The sequence below is a fragment of the Lemur catta genome, chromosome 2 (genome assembly GCF_020740605.2).
Source record: "Lemur catta isolate mLemCat1 chromosome 2, mLemCat1.pri, whole genome shotgun sequence".
NCBI classification, from domain to species: Eukaryota; Metazoa; Chordata; class Mammalia; order Primates; family Lemuridae; genus Lemur; species Lemur catta.
In genome coordinates, this window is record NC_059129.1 from 102,800,417 (window position 1) to 102,820,839 (window position 20,423).

The window sequence follows — 20,423 nt, forward strand, 5'->3', positions numbered from 1 at the left end:
TTACCTGTCAGAAATGTAGCCAAAAACTGCTGCTCCCACCAGGACTCCAAACATAAACAGGGGCTGGATCAGTGCTGCAAACCATTTTCGCTCACAGACCAGATTCCACTGGGTCACCACAGTGCTTTTCCACTTTCTCCGGTCATATATGTAGCCATCCACACAAGGAAACTTTGTCTTACTGCCAGTGTATTCATAATTCAAAGTCGACATGTTCTCCCTCTTGATCCTGCTACACCTTGAGAGCTCCCAGATCTCACCATTTTGCAGTTGCACTATAATGTGATCTTTCCGGCCTAGAGACACCAGTGACCAGGTGTCTTCCAACCTCCAATGAGAGAAATTGTGGAAAAGAACCTGACTCACATTGCCTGGGGGCTTGCAGGTATGCTCTGGGGTGAGTACCAAGAACACAGAAGCCAAGTAGTGGATACCACAAGCGATGTTCTGGAAGGCACATATGAAATAGAGGAATATCTGGAATCTGCAAAGAGAAGAAAAGCTAGTTATTATATCTGGCCTATAGGCTGAAAAAGAGCATAAGCAAATATGAAGGGTCTCCATCATGTTTACCTTAACATATATACCATAGATAAATACAGAAATAACTATAGATATGTTTATATCTATGAATTTGTGTTTCTGTGTGTGTGTGTGTGTGTGTGTGTGTATGTGTATGAAACCTAGCTCTGTCTACTGAGAAGACCTAGAAGCAATCACATCCCAATAGCAACAAGCACACCCTCTGCCCAGATTTTGCTTTCTAAATACCATTCTCCAATAAAAGGAGCCAGGAAAAATGGCTGATTCTAAGACCAGGAGAGGGAAGATACAAGATAAGCCTAGAATATCTTGTAGTATCACAAAGTAAGGAAGTGCTCAAAAAATAAAAGGATAAGGGCATGTCAAAGGGACCCAAGAACCAATCTGAAAGAGCTCCCAACAGCCAAAGCTGAAACAATCTGAGCAACAAAATAAGTAGCATAGTATGTCCCACAGTATAAAATAAATATACATTAATCCATACTGTGATGGTTAATTTTATGTGTCAAATTTGACTGGATTAGGGGAGGCTCAGATAGCTGGTAAACATTATTTCTGGATGTGTCTGTAAAATGTCTGTGGAAGAGATTAGCATATAAATTAGTAGACAGAGTAAAGAAGATCACCCCCTACCCCCGCAATGGGAGCAGGCATCATCCAAGCCACTGAGGGCCTGAGTAGATCAAAAAGATGGAGGAAGGGAAAATTCTCTCTCTGCTTGAGCTGGGACACCCATCTTTCCTGCTCTCACACATTGGAGGTCCTGGGTTTTCAGATTTAGACTGAGAGTCACACCACAGTCCCCTGATTCTCAGCACTTTGGACTGGGAATGAATTACACCAATGGTTTTCCTGGTTCTCTAGCTTGCAGATAGCAGATCATGGGACTTCTCAGCCTCCAGAACCATGTGAGCCAAATCCTATAATAAATCATTGGGTCTGTTTCTTTGAAGAACCCTAATGAATACAGATTTTGGTACCAAGAGTGGTTATAGAGGAGGAGCATTTTAAAGATAAGTTTTCTCAATTGGTTCTAGGGTTTCTAGAACTGGCACTCTAATTTGATTAGATTTAAAGATGCTAATGACTCTGTTTCCAGTAGCAAATAGAGGACTGACAGTCCATGGCATGAACTGTTTATAGAGATATGCAAAATATCTGCATTGGATGCTTCTAATCAACCACTTAGAAGAAGCAAACAGATAAGTGACTATATATAACACTTTTGAACATTTTTTGAAAATCAAGGAATATAATGATGTTAGTTGGTTGCTCACAACATTCCTGGACAAAGTTGTAAAATAAGAGCTGCATAAATGACCTAAGAGGTTCTGGTATGCCCTGAAGGAGAGCTTTATCTACTATAGCCACAGGGCTGAAATTGCTGAAAATTCAACACAGAACCTCATCCTGCAATTGAATGAATTACAATATCCAGTGGGCCTCTTTGAGTTTTAAAGGTAATATATTCTTCATTTGGGTGTGTTACTCTGGCCCATTTACTGAGCAGCCCAAAAAGCTGCTAGTTTTAAGTGAGGCCCAGAGCAAGAAAAGGCTTTGCAACAGATTCAAGCTGCTGTGCAAACACACTTAAGCCATATGATCCAGCAGATCTAATGGTGCTTGTGATGTCAGAGGCAGACAGGGATACTGTTTGGAGCCTTTGGCAGGCACTTATAGGTGAATCACAGCACAAGACTTTAGGATTTTGGAGCAAGGCCTGGCTATCATCCTCAGATAACTACTCTCCTTTTGAGACACAGCTCTTTGCCTGCTAGTGGGTGTTAGTGGAGATTAAACACTTGACCATGGGCTACCAAGTTATCATGCAACCTGAGATGCCCATCATGAACTGGGTGTTATCTGACCCACCAAGCCATAAAGCTGGGGCATGCACAGCAACATTCCATCATCAAATGCAAAGTGTTATATATGTGATCAGGCCCAAGCAGTCTCTGAAGACACAAGTAAGTTATAAGAAGTGGCTCAAATGCCTATGGTCCCCAGTCCTGCCCCACTGCCTTTTCTCTCTCAGCCTCTCCTATGGCCTCTCTCCTCTACGGCCTCACGAGGAGTCCCCAAAGATCATACAGAAGAAAAGACTTGGGCCTGGCTTATAGATGCTTCTGTATAATACTCAGGCACCATCCAAAAGTGGGTAGCCATGCACTACAGCCCTTCTCTGGGACATCCCTAAAGAACAGTGGTGAAGAGAAATCTTCCCAGTAGGCAGAACTTCAAGCAGTACACCTGATTGTTCATGTTGCTTGGAAGGAGAAATGGCCAGATGCGCAATTATTCAAGGGGACTTCAAAAGTTTGTGAGAAATGCATATTATAAAAAATGCATAGATTTCAAATTTTTTGACATCAAAATAAATTCACACTAACTTGTTATAACAAATCTGAACAGGATCTAGTTTGAGGCTCTAAGAATGATAAGATATCAGTTTGAAAAGAGCCCCTTTCAGAGCTATATGAATGCTACTAAAATTGAAGCAAGAACAAAACATCATATTCACGGTGAAACTTGGGTGGAAGAATGGTGAAATCATTGATGTTTCATGAAAAGTTTATTGGGGTAGTGCCACAAAGAAATCAGCAATTTACAAATGGATAAATTGTTTTAACATGGGAAGAGATGATGTTGAAGATGAAGCCTGTAACAGCACACTATCCACATCAATTTATGAGGGGAAAAACTTCATCTGTTTGTATCCTAACTGAAGAGGACAATTAACAGCAGAAACAGCAGCCAGCACCACAGGTATCTCAATTGGTCCAGCTTACACAATTCTGACTGAAAAATTAAAGTTGAGCAAACTTTCCACTTGATGGGTGCCAAAACCATCACACCCAAATCAGCTGCAGACAAGAGCAGAGCTTTCAAGGGGAATTTTAAATAAGTGGGATTAAGATCCTGAAGCATTTCTGTGAAGAATTGTAACAGGAGATGGAACATGGTTTTACCAGTGAGATCCTGAAGACCAGGCACAGTTAAAGCAATGGCCACCAAGAGGTGGAAGTGGTCCAGGCAAAGCCAAAGTGCACTGGTCAAGAGCAAAGGTCATGGCAACAATTTTGGGGGATGCTCAAGGCATTTTGCTTGTTGACTTTGTGCAGGGCCAAAGAATGATAATATCTGCTTAAAAGAATATTTTGAGAAAGTTATCCAAAGCTTTAGCAGAAAAACCCCAAGGAAAGCTTCACTAAAGAGTTCTTCTCCACCATGAAAACACTCCAGCTCATTCCTCTCATCAAACAAGGGCAATTTTGCAAGAGTTTCGATGGGAAATCATTTGGCATTCACCTTACAGTCCTGATTTGGCTCCTTCTGACTTCTTTTTCTTCCTAATATGCTTCCTTGTAGTCCAACTTCTTATGTGCCTGTTATATTTCCCTAATAAGATTGTAAGCAGGCCAGGTGCAATGGATGATGCCTGTAATCCCAGCACGTTGGGAGGCTGAGTTGGGAGGATTGCTTGAGGCCAAGAGTTTGAGACCAGCCTGGGCAATGAATGAGACCCCCATCTCTACAAAAAGTTAAAAAATTATCCAGGAATGGTGGCCTGTGCCTGTAGTACCAGCTACTAGGGAGGCTGAGGCAGGAGGATCGCTTGAGCCCGTGAGTCCAAGCTGCAATGAGATATGATCCTGCCACTGTATTCCAGCCTAGGTAACAGAGCAAGACCCTGTCTCTAAAATAATAATAATTTTTAAAAGATTATAAGACCCTAAGGACAGGGACATCTTTGCATTTCCAGTACTACTATAGTGTTCTATCTTTAGTTATGAACTAGATAAATTAATTGTGGTGGCAACAAAAAAATCTGTAAAAAGCACCCATTTTTCTTCAGTAAATAATGTAAAAAGACTACATTGACATGGTTAAATTCCCAGGACCCTCAGTTCTTTAGGGATGGACTAAATGGTTGGTTCTTGACCTTGATGGAGCTTATAATGAGGACTAGTGTTTATATTTTTTATTTTTATCTTTTAATCCAATTTTTCCAGGAACTTTTTGAAGTCCCCTCATATACCAATTCATGGGCTATGGCCAGTCCTTTGGCTGAATAACCAAAGACTTGGAAGGAACATGATTAGAAAACTGAAGACAGAAATTTGAGGAAAAGGTATATGGATAGAACTCTCTGAATAGGCAAAAATTAAGATATTTGTATTCCATGTGAATGTGCATCAAAGGGTGACCTCAGCAGATGAGGATTTTACTAATCAAGTGTATAAGATGACCCTTTCTGTGGTTACCAGTCAGCCTCTTCCCCAACCACCCCTGTGAACTGGAAGTTAAGACCACCACTAGGCCACTTTGGGCTCCTCATGCCTCTGAAGGCAAAGAGTTATAATGTCAGTTGGGGCAACTGATCCAGACTACCCAGGGAAAAACAAATTATTTTGTTATGAATATGATTATGTGTACATATACATATACTGTATATATGTATGTGTGTGTGTGTGTGTATCAGGCACTGTTTTAAATACTTTACATATATTATATTTAATTCTCACAACTATGAGATTTGCACTATTCTCAGTACTATTTTACAGATAAAGAGACAGAGACTGAGTGATGTTAAGAAAGTTGCCAACAATCACCTAACTAGTACAAGCATACCTCAGATTTTTGAGGGTTCAGTAGCGGACTACCACAATAAACAGAATATCATAATAAAGCAAGTCACATAATTTTTTTGGTTTTCCAGTGCGTATAAAAATTATATTTACACTATACTGCGGTCCACGAAGTGTGCATTAGCATTATGTCTAAAAAATGTATATGCCTTAATTTTAAAATATTTTATTGCTAAAAAAAATACGAATCATCTGAACCTTCAGTGAGTAGTAATCTTTTTGCTGGTAGAGGGTTTTGCCTCGATATTGACGGCTGCGGACTGATTAAGGTGGTGGTTGCTGAAGGATGGGGTGGAAATTTCTTAAAATAAGACAATAATGGGCCGGGCGTGGTGGCTCACACCTGTAATCCTAACACTCTGGGAGGCCAAGGCGGGTGGATTGCTCGAGGTCAGGAGTTCGAGACCAGCCTGAGCAAGAGTGAGACCCCCGTCTTTACTAAAAATAGAAAGAAATTATCTGGCCAACTAAAAATATATATACAAAAAAATTAGCCGGGCATGGTGGCGCATGCCTGTAGTCCCAGCTACCCGGGAGGCTGAGGGAGTAGGATCACTTAAGCCCAGGACTTTGAGGTTGCTGTGAGCTAGGCTGACACCACAGCACTCACTCTAGCCCAGGCAACAGAGCGAGATTCTGTCTCAAAAAAAAAAGACAAAAAACAAAAAAGACAATAATGAAGTATGCCACATTGATTGACTCTTCCTTTCACCAAAGATGCCTCTGGAGCATGCGATGCTATTTGATAGCATTTAACCCACAGTAGAACTTCTTTCAAAATTAGAGTTAACCCTCTCAAACTCTGCCACTGCTTTGTGAACTCAGTTTATGTAATATTCTAAATTCTTTGTTTCATTTCAACAATGTTCACAATATCTTCACCAGGAGTAGATTCCATCTCAAGAAATCACTTTCTTTGCTCATCCCAAAGAAGCAATTCTGTCCCATTAAAGTTTTATTGTGAGATTGCGGTAATTCCATCATATTTTCAGGCTCTACTTCTTTTTTTTTTTTTTTTTTTTTGAGACAGAGTCTCACTCTGTTGCCCGGCTAGAGTGAGTGCCGTGGTGTCAGCCTAGCTCACAGCAACCTCACACTCCTGGGCTTAAGCGATCCTACTGCCTCAGCCTCCTGAGTAGCTGGGACTACAGGCATGCACCACCATGCCCGGCTAATTTTTTCTATATATTTTTAGTTGGCCAGATAATTTCGTTCTATTTTTAGTAGAGACAGGGTCTCGCTCTTGCTGAGGCTGGTCTCGAACTCCTGACCTCGAGCGATCCACCCGCCTCAGCCTCCCAGAGTGCTAGGATTATAGGCGTGAGCCACTGAGCCCAGCCCAGGCTCTACTTCTAATTCTAGTTCTCTTGCTATTCCCACCATATCTTCAGTTACTTCTTCCACTGAAGTCTTGAACCCCTCAAAGTCATCCATGAGGGCTGGAATCAATTTCTTCCATATTACTATTGATGCTGATGTTTTGATCTCCTCCCATGAATCACAAATGTTTGTAATGGAATCTAAAATGGTGAATATTTTCCAGAAGGTTTTCAATTGACTTTGCCCAGATCCAGCAGAGGAGTCATTATCTAAAGACACTATAGACTTAAAAATGTATTTCTTAAATAATAAGATTTAGAAGTCAAAATTACTCCTTATCCATGGGCTACAGAATGGATGTTGTGTTAGCTGGCACAAAAACAACATTAATCTCCTTGCACATCTCCATCAGAGCTCTTGGGTGACCACATACATTGTTAATGGGCATTAATTTTTTGAAAGGAATCTCTTTTCTGAGCAGTAGATCTCAACAGCAGGCTTAAAATATTCAACAAAACTATCCTGTCAACAGATGTACTGCCATCCATGCTTTGTTGTTTCATTTATAGAAGAACACAGGCAGTGTAGATTAACACAATTCTTTTTTTTTTTTTTTTTTTTTTTTTTTTTTTGAGACAGAGTCTCACTTTGTTGCCCGGGCTAGAGTGAGTGCCGTGGCATCAGCCTAGCTCACAGCAACCTCAGACTCCTGGGCTTAAGCGATCCTACTGCCTCAGCCTCCCGAGTAGCTGGGACTACAGGCATGAGCCACCATGCCCGGCTAATTTTTTTTTTTGTATATATATTTTTAGTTGGCCAGATAATTTCTTTCTATTTTTAGTAGAGACGGGGTCTCGCTCTTGCTCAGGCTGGTCTCGAACTCCTGACCTCGAGCGATCCACCCGCCTCGGCCTCCCAGAGCTAGGATTACAGGCGTGAGCCACCGCGCCCGGCAACACAATTCTTAAGGACCCTAGGATTTGCAGAATGGAGCTTGTGGGACTGGAAGTTGCTCTGTTCATGGTAAGTGCCCTAGACAGTGTACCATTTTTATCTTTTATGCTATATTTTTACCATACCTTTTCTATGTTTAGATGTGTTTAAATATACAAATACTTACCATTGTGTTACAACTGCCTACAGTATTCACTACAGTAACATGCTGTACAGGTTTGTAGTCTAGGAGCAAAAGGCTATAGCATATAGCCTAGGTGCATAGTAGGCTCTACCATCTAGGATTGTGTAAGTACACTCTGTGATGTTCACACAATGATGAAATTGCCTAATGACGCATTTCTCAGAATGCATCCCCATTGTTAAGTGATGCATGACTGTATTAAGCAAATATCTTTGTTTTCTTTCCTCTCTATTCCCTTACCATGTAACATAAGATATAATGACTTTATATCAGTATTTAAGTATTGATAATTCTACATCATCATATTTAAATGAATATCAGGAGAAGAGTAAACATCACTCAAGGACTTTACCTCCTTTTCTGGGGAAGGGATTAGTGTGTTTTTGGTGGTATGCAGGATAGTTATATCATGTTAGGTGGAATCATGACTTTTTTTATTAATATTGTCTTTATTTGGAGATTAATTATGGTTTAAGGAGATGCCTTAGAATTCTAATTACTATCTGCAGATATTCCCCCTCTCTGGAAGTAGAGTTTAATTTCCACAATTTACTCCTTGAGAGTGGGCTAGACTTAGTGACTCGTTCCCAATGAATAGAGTAGAAAAAGGGGAAAAATGGCAACCTTACGGTAGGGAAACTGGCAAACACTAACTTCACCAAGTGATGGAGGTGAGCACCCTCAGTGATGCTGCGTGGACATGGGTACCTGTCCTATGATATGATGAGACGTGCACTTCACCTCTGTGGTTTTCCTTCCAAAACCCATAATCCAACTTTAATTATGAAAAAATAAATAAATAAAACAGATTGGGAGTCATTCTACAGGTTGCCTGGCCAGTATACCTAAAGCCTGTCGAGGTCATAAAAAACATGGAATGACTGAGAAACTGCCACGGACCAGAGGAGACTGGGGTAACATGACAACTAAGTGTTCCCTGGATTGGATCCTAGAACAGGAAGAGGACATTTTTGGAAAAACTGGTGAAATTCAAACAAAGTATTAGTTAGTTAATAGTAATGTACTAATATCAATTTCTTAGTTTTGACGAATATGCCACAGTAATGTATAATACAATGTTAACAATGAGGGAAACTGGGTGAGGGGCACCTGGGAACTCTCTGTACTATCTTCATAACATTTCTGTAAATCTAAAATTATCGAAAGCCAAAAAGTTTATTTAAAATTCTAAAAAATAAATGTAAGGTCTCCACATTTACGGTCTCAAACAAACAGTGACATATTTTCTGAAGTAACGCATAAGGACAACTGTGCCCACAGGACAGCCAGCAGGCAGAACAGATAAAACATAGACTATGCCACCAAAACTCAGACCCCTGGAATTAAGAGTCAGAGCAGCTCTTTGAGCAAGTGACTTAATTATTTAGACTGGAAACAGAATCAGTTCAGAGAATGACCAACATGACTACAAAACCATTATCACAGGAATTAGAAAATAGGTTCTGTCAGATCAAACTGAAGCCAAATTGCACTGTTGACACGAGATCTTCACTGCCCTCCTGCTTCACAGACAGGCCCCCCACCGGGTCCTTATGCTCCCTCTCACTAGAAGGTGTCTCTGACCACCCTGTAGCTCAGTGGTTCCCACACGGTTTGGTCTCTTGCAAATTTTGAGGACCCCAAAGGGCCTTTCTTTATGTGGGTCATATCTGTCACTATTTATATCTTAGAAATTAAAATGGAGAAAGTTAAAAATATTGAGAAATCCACTATTTAAATACAACAATAATAAACCCACTGCATGTTAACATTAAATAACATACACCTATAGTTTTCAAACCAAAATGAAACAAAATTAGTGAGAAGAATGGCACTGTTTCCCATGTACTGTCTGGATTAATAGAAGGCTGCTGGTTTCTCACATCTGTGTCCATATTCAATCTGATGCATTACTACATGTTATCTAGCCTCGGGAAACCCCACTGTCCTTTCATGAGAGAATGAGAGTAAAAAAAAAAACAGCTAATATCTTAGTATTGACAGTACTAGCAAAATAGTTTCGGCCTTGCGGACCCCAGAGACCTGCCGTCCAGCCTGCTCCTTACTCCTCCCTCTCCACTCCTTTTCCCTCCACCAAATGCCTCCTCTCGGCCCCTCTATCCTTCAAGGCCTGCGGCTCTCAGTCCCATCTTTTCTACTTGCTTCCCCTTTCCCATTCTCACTCATTTACACATTTTCTCTCCCCATTTTCCTTCTCCTCTATGACCACAAGATGCAACTGAAGTTCCATTCTGTTATTTATGTTGATTTTTTTTTTAAAAGAACACCAGGTGAATGTTTTCTATTTCTCTACCAAACCAACAATAACAAAAAAGTCTCCCAAAAACGTTGGCTTCAAGTCCCATCAAGGTAGTGTCATGGCTGATTTTTTTAAAGATGCTGCCCCAGTTCTTTGGCTCCTGGCCTGAAGGAATTACAAATCCAGCCAGTGTGACGGAGTGGTGACAGACACCAGCACTTCCACACAAGCAGCTTTTATTGCAGGCTTGTCAGCATAGAATAGAAAGCAAAATACGTTTCCTGAGGGAAACGGGTCTATCTCCATAAGTGGAGAAGATACTGGGGTCTTAACACACTTCTACTTTTATGTCTACACTTTATGATATGCTAAATGGTGGGTGGAATATTCATTACTTTCCTGGGAAAAGGGTGAAGAGTTCTTAGAACTAAGGGCACTCCCCAACTTTATCCTTATAGGGTAACTTCCAGGGATTGTCATGGTATTGTAAACTGTCATGGTGCTAGCGGGTGTGATTTTTACCATGTTTATGTATGTTAATGAGGAAGAGGTCACCTTTGGACATGAGCTCCTAGGTTTTGGGCATGCTGCTGGCCAGGAAAAGTCCCTAACTGCAAATTCCTGCCATTGCGGGTTAGGTTCTAAATGCTCATTGTTCTCCTCCTTTTTGCCCCCCTCCTCTTTTCCTGTGGTTAATGCTGCCCACCTACACCTGCCCTAACAGTAGCAACTGTGGTTCAGTCACGTTAGCATCTCCTGCAACACCAGCGGATGTAGAACGTGTGTGTATACGTATACACACACACACACACACACACACACACGGCACATAATGCTAAATTCACATATTATGCATACTGAAATATAAACTTCTAGATGTATATATTTACTTCTACACATGCATTTATACATAAAATGGGTGGTTTTTGTTTTTGTTTCTGTTTTTTGAGACAGAGTCTCACTCTGTTGCCCGGGCTAGAGTGCCGTGGTGTCAGCCTAGCTCACAGCAACCTCAAACTCCTGGGCTCAAGCGATCCTACTGCCTCAGCCTCCCGAGTAGCTGGGACTACAGGCATGTGCCACCATGCCCGGCTAATTTTTTTCTATATATATATTTTTAGTTGGCCAGATAATTTCTTTCTATTTTTTAGTAGAGACGGGGTCTCGCTCTTGCTCAGGCTGGTCTCGAACTCCTGACCTCGAGCGATCTACCCGCCTCGGCCTCCCAGAGTGCTAGGATTACAGGCGTGAGCCACCGCGCCTGGCCTAAAATGGGTATTTTTTATGGCACTCGAAAGGATCATCTTTGCCCTCCACTGGGGGAACACACCCCACTTTGGAGATTATCTCAAGTGACAATGCTAGGCAAAGTCACAGAAGTGGTGCTGTAAAGTTATCAACCTAGTCAACTCCCCAGGTCCATACAGATAACTGCCAGGCTAGTATGTGGCCACCATTCCTCACTTCTTGTAGAACTTCACACAGAGAAATAATAAGTAAAATGGAAGCAATTTCAAGAGTGGTGTCTATCAGGACATCGCAGGCTGCTCATGTTGGCCATAATTTCAAAGTTGAACTCTATATCTGGCACTCCCCCTGGTTGCTAGTCCAGAGAAGAAAAACGCTCAGGCAGAAAGTAAATAGCTTCCTTCTAACTACACTACAAGAGGGACAACACACAAATTACTATTCTGAGTCTGTTTGTGATGAGCAGCCAAGAGAAGAGCTTGGAGCCTTGATGCTTGAGTCCTTGGGGCTAATGGCAGCTAGCTCTGTTTTTCCAGAAAAGGTGCCCCTGCCAGAAGAAAAATGATCAGAAATCAGCCTCAGTCCATCCATACAGAGGGGCTAGGCAGGACAGCAGACTGAGAAGGCAGGCCTGTGTTGCTGTGGCTCAAAGACCCCAGGGGTTGAAAGAGTGGTGCTGACACCTCATGCCTGCAGGTCAGAGCCACGCACACCAGCTGCCATGTCACTGTGGAGGCTCTGGGTCTCTGTGCTGGTGGGGTCTCACGGGGTGAGCACCTGGCATGGCTGGTTGGGTCACCTGCCCCCAGGCAACAGGCTTGCCCATTCAGGAGGTGTTTCTTCCTTTCCTGGCATTTGTTCAAGGAGTATTTTCCAGCCTGGAGGAATAATCGCTAGCAAGAATCTCTGATAGAGATTCCTCGACCCCACAATTCCATCCAAACAATTCTGCTTCTATCTTGCAGACTTTAGATGGGCCTTGTCTTATACAGTGGAGGTCATTTCTCCCCTTTCCCACTCCATTTACACCTGCTGCCTGTGCTGTATGTAACAGCTTATTCAGTACTGTCTGGGTCACTGTTCCTATTATACTAATACCTTGTGTTTGACCGTACTTTAAAGTTAAAACACTTTCACTCTCATTATCCCATTTAATCGATTCAACATACTTCAAAGTTTGTGGGCTAGCTGAACTTTACTGACCAAAAAAATCTTTACTTAGCAAATCACTGATATAAGTAAAGTGGAAAGCTAATCTTCCTTAAGAAAACTGTTCATATTTACCAATTTTTTGTAAAATCAAGCACCTACCTGTCTATACTTTGCTGTAAGATATTAGACTAATGAGCATTGCTATCTGCCCTCAATAATAATAAAACTTGAGTTCCCTAAAAGTAACCAGTAGTCAACTCCATAAAGATATCAACTCTCCCAAAGTCAATTTATAAATTTAATTTGCAGCACTGTCTATAACTACAAAACACAAAAAACTTAAATGTCCATCAGCAGGAGATTGGTGAAAGAAATTACGGTAAAAGTATAAATACTGCCTAGGAGATGCCTGCGGGAAAGAGCAGCATGGAGTTTTTCACTAAAAGAGAATCCTTGTGGTCTAAAACAGATTGAGAATCGCCCTGTCCAGATCATTGCAGTGTGGTTTGTGGTGAACTAGACACTGTGGCAATAAAGGCCTTGGGTGTCAGGTCCTCTTGAAACCAAATCCTGTGTGGGGGCTTAAGCGGCATTCTGTAATAACAATCCCATATGAATAGGACTGGAAAGGTAACATAAATATATGACACATATATTTATAATTCTTTGACTCCAAACCCCAAAGTTCAACTCAGCAAACTACCACACAGGCCCTGCAAACAGCAGATGTGTTTTGCTTGTGTAAAGTTGACCTGGAGCATTTGAGTTTGTTGCCTAACTATTCTCATCACCTGGAGCAGCCCCAGCACTGAAAAGTTCACATTCTGTATTCCGACCATGACCTTCCACCCTCTTACTTCCCATATCCTTCCCACTGACCCCATTGCCGGCACCATCCAGGTGTCCAATCTTTGGATCCTACTAGCTTCTCTAGTTTATTGCTGCCTTCCTGGCCTCAGTTCCTTCCCCAGCCAGCTGATCCCCACAGTTATCACTAGAACTATTCTCTCTCACATGTGCACACACACACACAGACACACACACACCCCAACACAGCACCCAGCCTGGCAGGCCTCTGAAGCTCGGATTTGTCTTTTCTGGCTCACCCATAGTGGTTGTGATTCAGGAAGTCTAAGTGGGGTCTAAGACTCTACAAATCTAAAAAGCTTCCTAGGAGACCCTGGTATGAATGGAAACATTGCCCCAGGAAATCTAGTTCTCTCATTAAACTATATACCGATATAAGCTTTGACATTCAAAATATTTAATAATTGTCATGGAGCAACTGGATCTCTCATTAACAGCTTGTGAGGGTGTCATTTGTTACAACTCCTTTTTTTTTTTTTTTTTTTGAGACAGGGTCTCACTCTGTTGTTTGGGCTAGGATGCTGTGGCGTCAGCCTAGCTCACAGCAACCTCAAACCCCTGGGCTCAAGCAACCCTCCTGCCTCAGCCTCCCGAGTAGCTGGGACTACAGGCATGTGCCACCATGCCCGGCTAATTTTTTCTATATATATTTTTAGTTGTCCATATAATTTCTTTCTATTTTTAGTAGAGACGGGGTCTTGCTCTTGCTCAGGCTGGTCTCCAACTCCTGAGCTCAAACAGTCCACCCGCCTCAGCCTCCCAGAGTGCTAGGATTACAGGCGTGAGCCACCGCACCCGGCCTTGTTATAACTCCTTTGCAAAACTGCCTGGTAGCTGACCATGTGCACACCCTGGGACAACATCTCCTAGGTATATACCCAATAAAATGCATTAACGACATTTAGGGCAACAGCAGACCCAACATACAATGGTGGTCCCATAAGATTATAATACTGGGCCAGGTGCGGTGGCTCACACCTGTAATCCTAGCACTTTGGGAAGCTGAGATGGGAGGATCACTTGAGGCCATAAGTTCCACACCAGCCTGAGCAGCATAGTGAGACTCTGTCTCTACAAAAAATTTAAAAATTAGCTGGATGTGGTAGTACATGCCTGTAGTCCCAGACACTCAGAAAGGCTGAGTCAAGAGGCTCACTTGAATCCAGGGGCTAGGGGCTGCAGTGAACTATGATGATACCACTGCACTCCAGCCTGGGTGACAGAGCAAGATCCTGTCTCAAAAAAAAAAAAAAATTGTAATACTGTATTTTACTGCACATTTTCTATGTTTAGATACACATACGTATCATTATGTTCCTGTTGTCTACAGTATTGAGTACAGTAGCATGCTGTACAGGTTTGTAGCCCAGGAGCAATAGGCTGTACCACATAGCCTATAGGTGTGTAGTGGGCTATGCCATCTAGGTTTGTGCAAATATACTCTATGATGTTCACACAACAAAACTGCCTAAAAAGCATTTCTCAGAAATATCCCTGTCATTAAGCAATGCATAACTGTACCTCAAAAGGCATATGCGAGAAAGACAATTCATAATAAGCCCAACCTGGGGGCAGTCTAAATGTCTGTTGACAGTAAATGAATAAACTGCAGAATATTCATGCCATGATATACCACACAATAAAAAAATCAACAAATTACTATGACATACAATATGAGTGAATCTCACAAACACAATGTCAAACAAAAGAAGCCAGACAAAGAGTACATGCTTTTTTACTCCATTTATATAAAGCTTAGAATCAGGCAAAACTAACAGGTGGTTAGATATAAGGACAGTAGTGAGTTTGGGAGCGGGGAAGGGAAGAGGCTTGAGAAGAGATGATCTAGGTGGTGGTAACACGGGTGTGTTCACTTTATGATGATTCATCACTTTGCAAGTTATGGTGCACAATTCTCTGTATATATGTAATATATCAACTTAAAAGCTTTCTATCTGCAAGGCCCAGGGAGAGGGAAAGGTATTCACCAACGTCCCTGCTGAGACGCGGTTGGAACAGGTGCCAAGGCAAGCCAAATCTGTCCATAAGGTGCCTGCCAGTCAGATTTCAGCCCTGGATGGCCACTGATCCATATTGATAAGGAGGCACCTTTCCTGAGCAACAGTTATTTATCCAATTACCTCTCGGATGTCTTGACCTGCAATTCCCACAAAGAATTCAAGTTAAATGAGTTTCAAACTGAACTCAGTATCTAAGCTCCAAGCCTGCCCCACCTGGAATGTAATTTTCTGAGTTTAGGACACCATCACCCACACAAACCAGAATCTGGGGCTTGGGACACGGCATGGGGTGGGGGAGGAGCATGTGGCCCCTCTCACTTCTCCTTCATGCCTTAGGGCCAGGCAGTCCCATCAATGCTCCTTGTTAATGCTAGCCAGTCTTCCCAGCCCACACTACCACTTCCTTGGTCCAGACCCCCATCACCTCTCTCCTAAGCTCTTACCTAGGTCTTCATAGGCTTTCTGCCCCACCTCCTGCCCCTCCAATGCACCCTCTGCTCTGCAAAGTGATCTTCCTAAGGCCCAAACTCTATAGCATGACATACAAAAGTACTCGGGATGATCATAAGCTTACCTCCTGCCTCCCCCTCTCTCACCCTCATACTTTATACCACAGAAATAATAAACCACTAAGTGGCACCCAAATAAGCCATGCTAATTCACATAAATATGCTTTCTATGTGCTAGAAACGTCCTAAGCACTCCTTCAGTTGAAACTTCCCCTTCCCTGTTGCAAGGATAACCTCTTGATAAAACAAAACCCTATTTCCTTAGGCACCTAGCATTCTAACATATCACTCTCTCCTTTATAAATATTGTTGTTACTCAGAGGCATCATCCCTGTACCCACGAGGGCCCCTCCAGGACAACAGACTTATAGACACAGCACACTCTTATGTCCACATTAATGGAAAAAGAATCACACAGACAGAATAGCAAAAAAAAAAAACCCCAGAGGTGAAGAAAAGCAAAGATGACCAGAACGCCCAGGAAATGGGCCCATGCAGTCTGGGTGACAGGTTAAGAAGACTGCCTTCAGTCCTAGATTTATATCATCCTCTATAAAGCTGAATAATTAGTGGAGCTCACCGTGGTTAAGAGCATGAACTCTGGAGCCAGACTGCCATGGCCCAGATCTTGGCTCTATCACTTACCACCTGGGACCATAGGCAAGATCCTTACTCTTTCTGTGCCTCAGTTTCCTCATCTGATCAATGGGCTGTTGTGCGAATGAAGTGAGTTAATACATGGAAAGCACTATGGTGCATAATAGGTGTATATAAGTGATAGCTGTCATGATGTTCCTAAGCTAAAGTCAAAAAAGAAGAGCCAAAAAGGCTTTATACATTGAAAAAAAAAAAACCTACCTACATCACTAGATGTGGGTCAGCCACAGGGTCCACGTTCCAAAAATTTTAAACCGTCTCTTCCCTTATCTGAAGACGATTAACTCAGAGATCCAGGTTCTTATACTCTCCCAACACAGAAGCCTGAATCTCAGTTTCCTCAATTTCTTCTCACATGGGGCTTAAGCTATGAAGTCTATGGAACTTCAATATGTTTTTATGTGCTAGAAGGGTCCTAAGAACTCCTTCAATTCAAACTTCCTTTTCCCTGTTGCAAGGATAACCTCTTGAAAAAACCAAGCCCTATTCCCTTAGGCACCTAGCATTCTACCATATCACTCTCTCCTTTACAAAGATTATAAAGTCCTGGAATGGCTTTTTAATTCTTCTTAGGTATCCTGCTTTCTCCTTTTAAAGTGATTAGAATAGTGCTTCCTTACTGTAAAAATGACTCAGTGAGACATGAGAAGAAATTGGGGTTCTCTACTTAACACTTGCACTGTTTCCTTAAGAGAAGACTAAATAATCACATACAATAACCTCCTTTTATATTTACAAACAATAAAGAGACCAATTAGAGCAAATATCGGAGCGAAAATGGGGGTACCATGTTACAGTCACACTGTTTTCAACTTCTGTTGTAAGCACTGGTTATTTAGCCTTTTCCCTCCTGCGACTGCTTTCGTAAGTCAACCCTGCCCACCAGTGTGGGACTCAGGTAACATTAATAGCCATGAGTTATTGAGAACTTACTGAATAATAAGACTTTTGCATACGTTAGTGTGCCCAGCTAAGAAATGTCTCCCAAAATCCATTCACCCCTTTCTCCACCATGGTAAGCTATGTCTGACCATGTGGGTTAGCAGCTACCCCAGACAACACAGAGTTTCAGGCTGTGGATGGCAGAGCTGCCCCACCTGCCTGGGTCCCTGGATGACCTCATGGAACAGATCCTGCCCTGACAGTTACTGGAGAGGGACAAACATTGGATTGAGTGATCTCTTTGATATGGCACCTTAGCCAAACACCAACTAATATAATTACCTAAGTTAACCTCTAAAACATAGGGGTAAGGTACCTCCTACCTCAGAGTTACTGTGAGGATGAGAAACTGCATGTGGAGTCCTCATATAAACATTTTCGCTACTATTATTTGTAAATATTTGTAGAACTTTTATCCCCATTTTACAGATGAGAAAGTAGTAAACAAAATGCTCAAGACCATATAGTTAACCTCAATACGTGATAGAGCCAGAATAGGACATCCAACCTCCGAGCTGATCTTTTAATCCCCATGCTATTCTGCTTCCAGGATAAAATGAGATAGATAATACATAAAAGGCCTGGCCAAGTCCTGGGGCTGTCACCTAACTGTGCTCAGGAGAGCATCATGGTTAAGAGTGTGGGCTATGGAGATGATGGACATCCAGTGGCATTCAATTCTGCCCTGCTGTTACTAGATTTGTGACTTAGGCAGAAGCCCTGGTCTCATCTGTAAAATGAGGGTGATACAATCAATCTCATAGCACTGTAGAGAAGACTAAAGGAGATAACACGTCCCAAGAGCTTATGACAGAGCCAGGCACAACTCAGCCTTCAATAATGCAGGTAGCTGGAGGAAGCAGGGGAGAACTGGAAACTCCTGCCCTCCGCCCTCCGCCCAGTGCTTCCTTTCTGCAGACGCTGGGAATCACAACCGACATTCACCACTCTCCCCCGCCTTAAGAACAGCACCACATCACCTCTTCACTAAGCCAGGGAGGGAGGTAAGGCAGGAATTATTATGGTTCCCATTTTATGGATAGTAAACTGAGACACAAAGCATCCCCAGAATCACTTCAGAAGTAAGTGGCAGACCAGGATTCAGACGTAGCTCCAAATCTCTGGCCATCATATTGTATGGCCCCATACCCAACTGCCTCTGCTCTCAAAACTGAGGAGTGTTTGAGTCTTAAATGAATGAATGTATAATTTTTCAAAAGATTTTTTAAATCAATTTAACAAATGAAAAGAGGGTGTACAAAGATTAAACCTAGGTTCCACCATACAGTGGCTGTGGGTTCTTGGCCCTACCAGCCGCAGTTTCTCAATCACTAAAATAAGGATTCGAACACCTCTTTTGCAGGAGTCCTGTGGACATCAAATGAAGAACTGTGCGTTAGCACCCGGCATAGTGCACCAGGCACATACTAGGTTTCTATAAACTGGAACAAACTCTAACGCTTGTCCCGGGGAATACCGGTCAGACGCAGAGGAGACCCTACATCGCGGGGCGGGGCAGCGCTCGCCCGGGGACGTGAAAGAGGAGACGGTTGGCGGAGAAGTGAAAAAGGAGACTGTGGAGAAACATGTGGGTAGGAACAGGCACTCGTGTGACCGGCCGGGCCCCTCCAGCAGAGCCACCTGATTCGGGCTCCCCGGGAGAGCGCGCCCTAGGTCCCCCACCCGCCCCGCGGCAGGCGCGCCCGGAGGGCCCCGCACCCACCGCGCCCCAAGCGAGCCCCAGCGCCTCTCAGCTCGCGATGGGGAAGGTCCCGCCGCCAGAGTCCGAGAGGACAAGCCCAGCTCCGGGCTAGGCGTCTGGACACGGGTCTCCCGACTTCCCTGGGGAAGTAGGGAGTGGAGTTTCAGGATCGCGGGGCCAGCGCGAGAACCCCACGGCAACGGAAAGAAACAGATCCCACCGGCGCCTCCATCCGCGTGGCTCCTGCTCGCCCTCCCCGCCCCCAGCTCCCTACCTGCCGAAGTGCCCCACGTGGTCAAAAATCAGCTCGAAGTTGTACGCCATGGTGCGGCGGGGCACTAGGCGCCGAGTTCGCCGAGCGCCGGGGGCAGCGGGCAGAGCGCCGCGCCCCGCCCCGCCCCGCGCAGAGGGCGCCGGGCCGCTCCGAACCCCCCCGCCCGGCCGGCGCCCCGGGGTGGCCGCCCGCCCGCCCGGGCTTCCTGCGCCCCCGCGCGTCAAAGGGCTCGGGCAGAGCGCGGGGCCAGAATCTGTTCCTCCTCCCTCCGATGCTCAGTGCCTCTGTCTCCCCAGGCATCTTTGTCTTCTCCCCGCTGCCGCGGCCGGTTCCCTAGCGCGCTGTGGTCCCCAGAGCCTGCCGTCGCACGCGTGCCCTCATCCCCACCTCCGCCGCTTACCCCGCCCTCCCTGCTGCCCCGTCTGACCCCGGGCACGGTGTCCGCGCGGTTGCCACACTCGAGGGAAGCCCCAGCGCCTCGGGAAAGGTTGTCACGCGACAGTTAGCGGCTTGACTGGGTCTTAGGGTCACAAGAACATACAGTCTTCAGAATGACACACCTTCCAACCATGGCTCTCAAATTGTCATGCCCAAGAATCTACTGCAGTACTTGGTTTTAAACGATTCGGCCTGCCTGGAATAGAGTCCAGGAATCTGATTTTTAATGAGCAGACCAAGTCTTTCCAAGCCATGCTTTGAAGTGGTCCAAGGTTTGGCACATACCCAACCCAGACAAGGGTTAACCTTTCGACGGAAGGCAGTAAGTAGGTGAATGAACTTTTGTGAAGAGAGGTCCAATGGCCGGTCCCCAACGCTGAAGCAGAAAAGCCATTCTCCATCTCTGCCCACTGCGAGGTGCCCTCCTCTAGTCTTGCGGTCCCCAACCCCCTGCAGTCTCTGTTAGGGACCAGGCCGCAGAGCTCCGCTCCGCAACCCCCCTCATCGGTGGAAAAATTTTCTTCCTAGGAAATTGGGGCAGGGGGAGGGGCACAGCATGAGATGAGCAGCGGGTGAGCAAGCGAAGCTTCATTTGTATTTACAGCCTTTCCCCATGGCTCGCATCACCGCCTGAGCTCCACCTCCCCACACACCCCCATCCGTGGAAAAATTGTCTTCCATGAAACTGGTTGGTCCCTGGTGC

General features: G+C 44.0%; 1 protein-coding gene across 2 annotated transcripts in view; it reads right to left on the reverse strand.

Moving 5' to 3' along the window:
• The window catches only part of SLC22A16 (solute carrier family 22 member 16), a 44,917-nt gene extending 25,524 nt beyond the window's left edge, over positions 1 to 19,393 (reverse strand). For both annotated transcript variants that reach the window (XM_045542287.1, XM_045542288.1), the window contains exons 1-2: positions 19,283 to 19,393; positions 5 to 484 (exon numbers count right to left, since the gene is read on the reverse strand). In XM_045542287.1, the coding sequence (XP_045398243.1) occupies positions 5 to 484; positions 19,283 to 19,332 (530 nt within the window). In that variant the 5' untranslated portion in view covers positions 19,333 to 19,393. The remainder of the gene's footprint in view (positions 1 to 4; positions 485 to 19,282) is intronic.
• Positions 19,394 to 20,423: the final 1,030 nt, after the last annotated feature.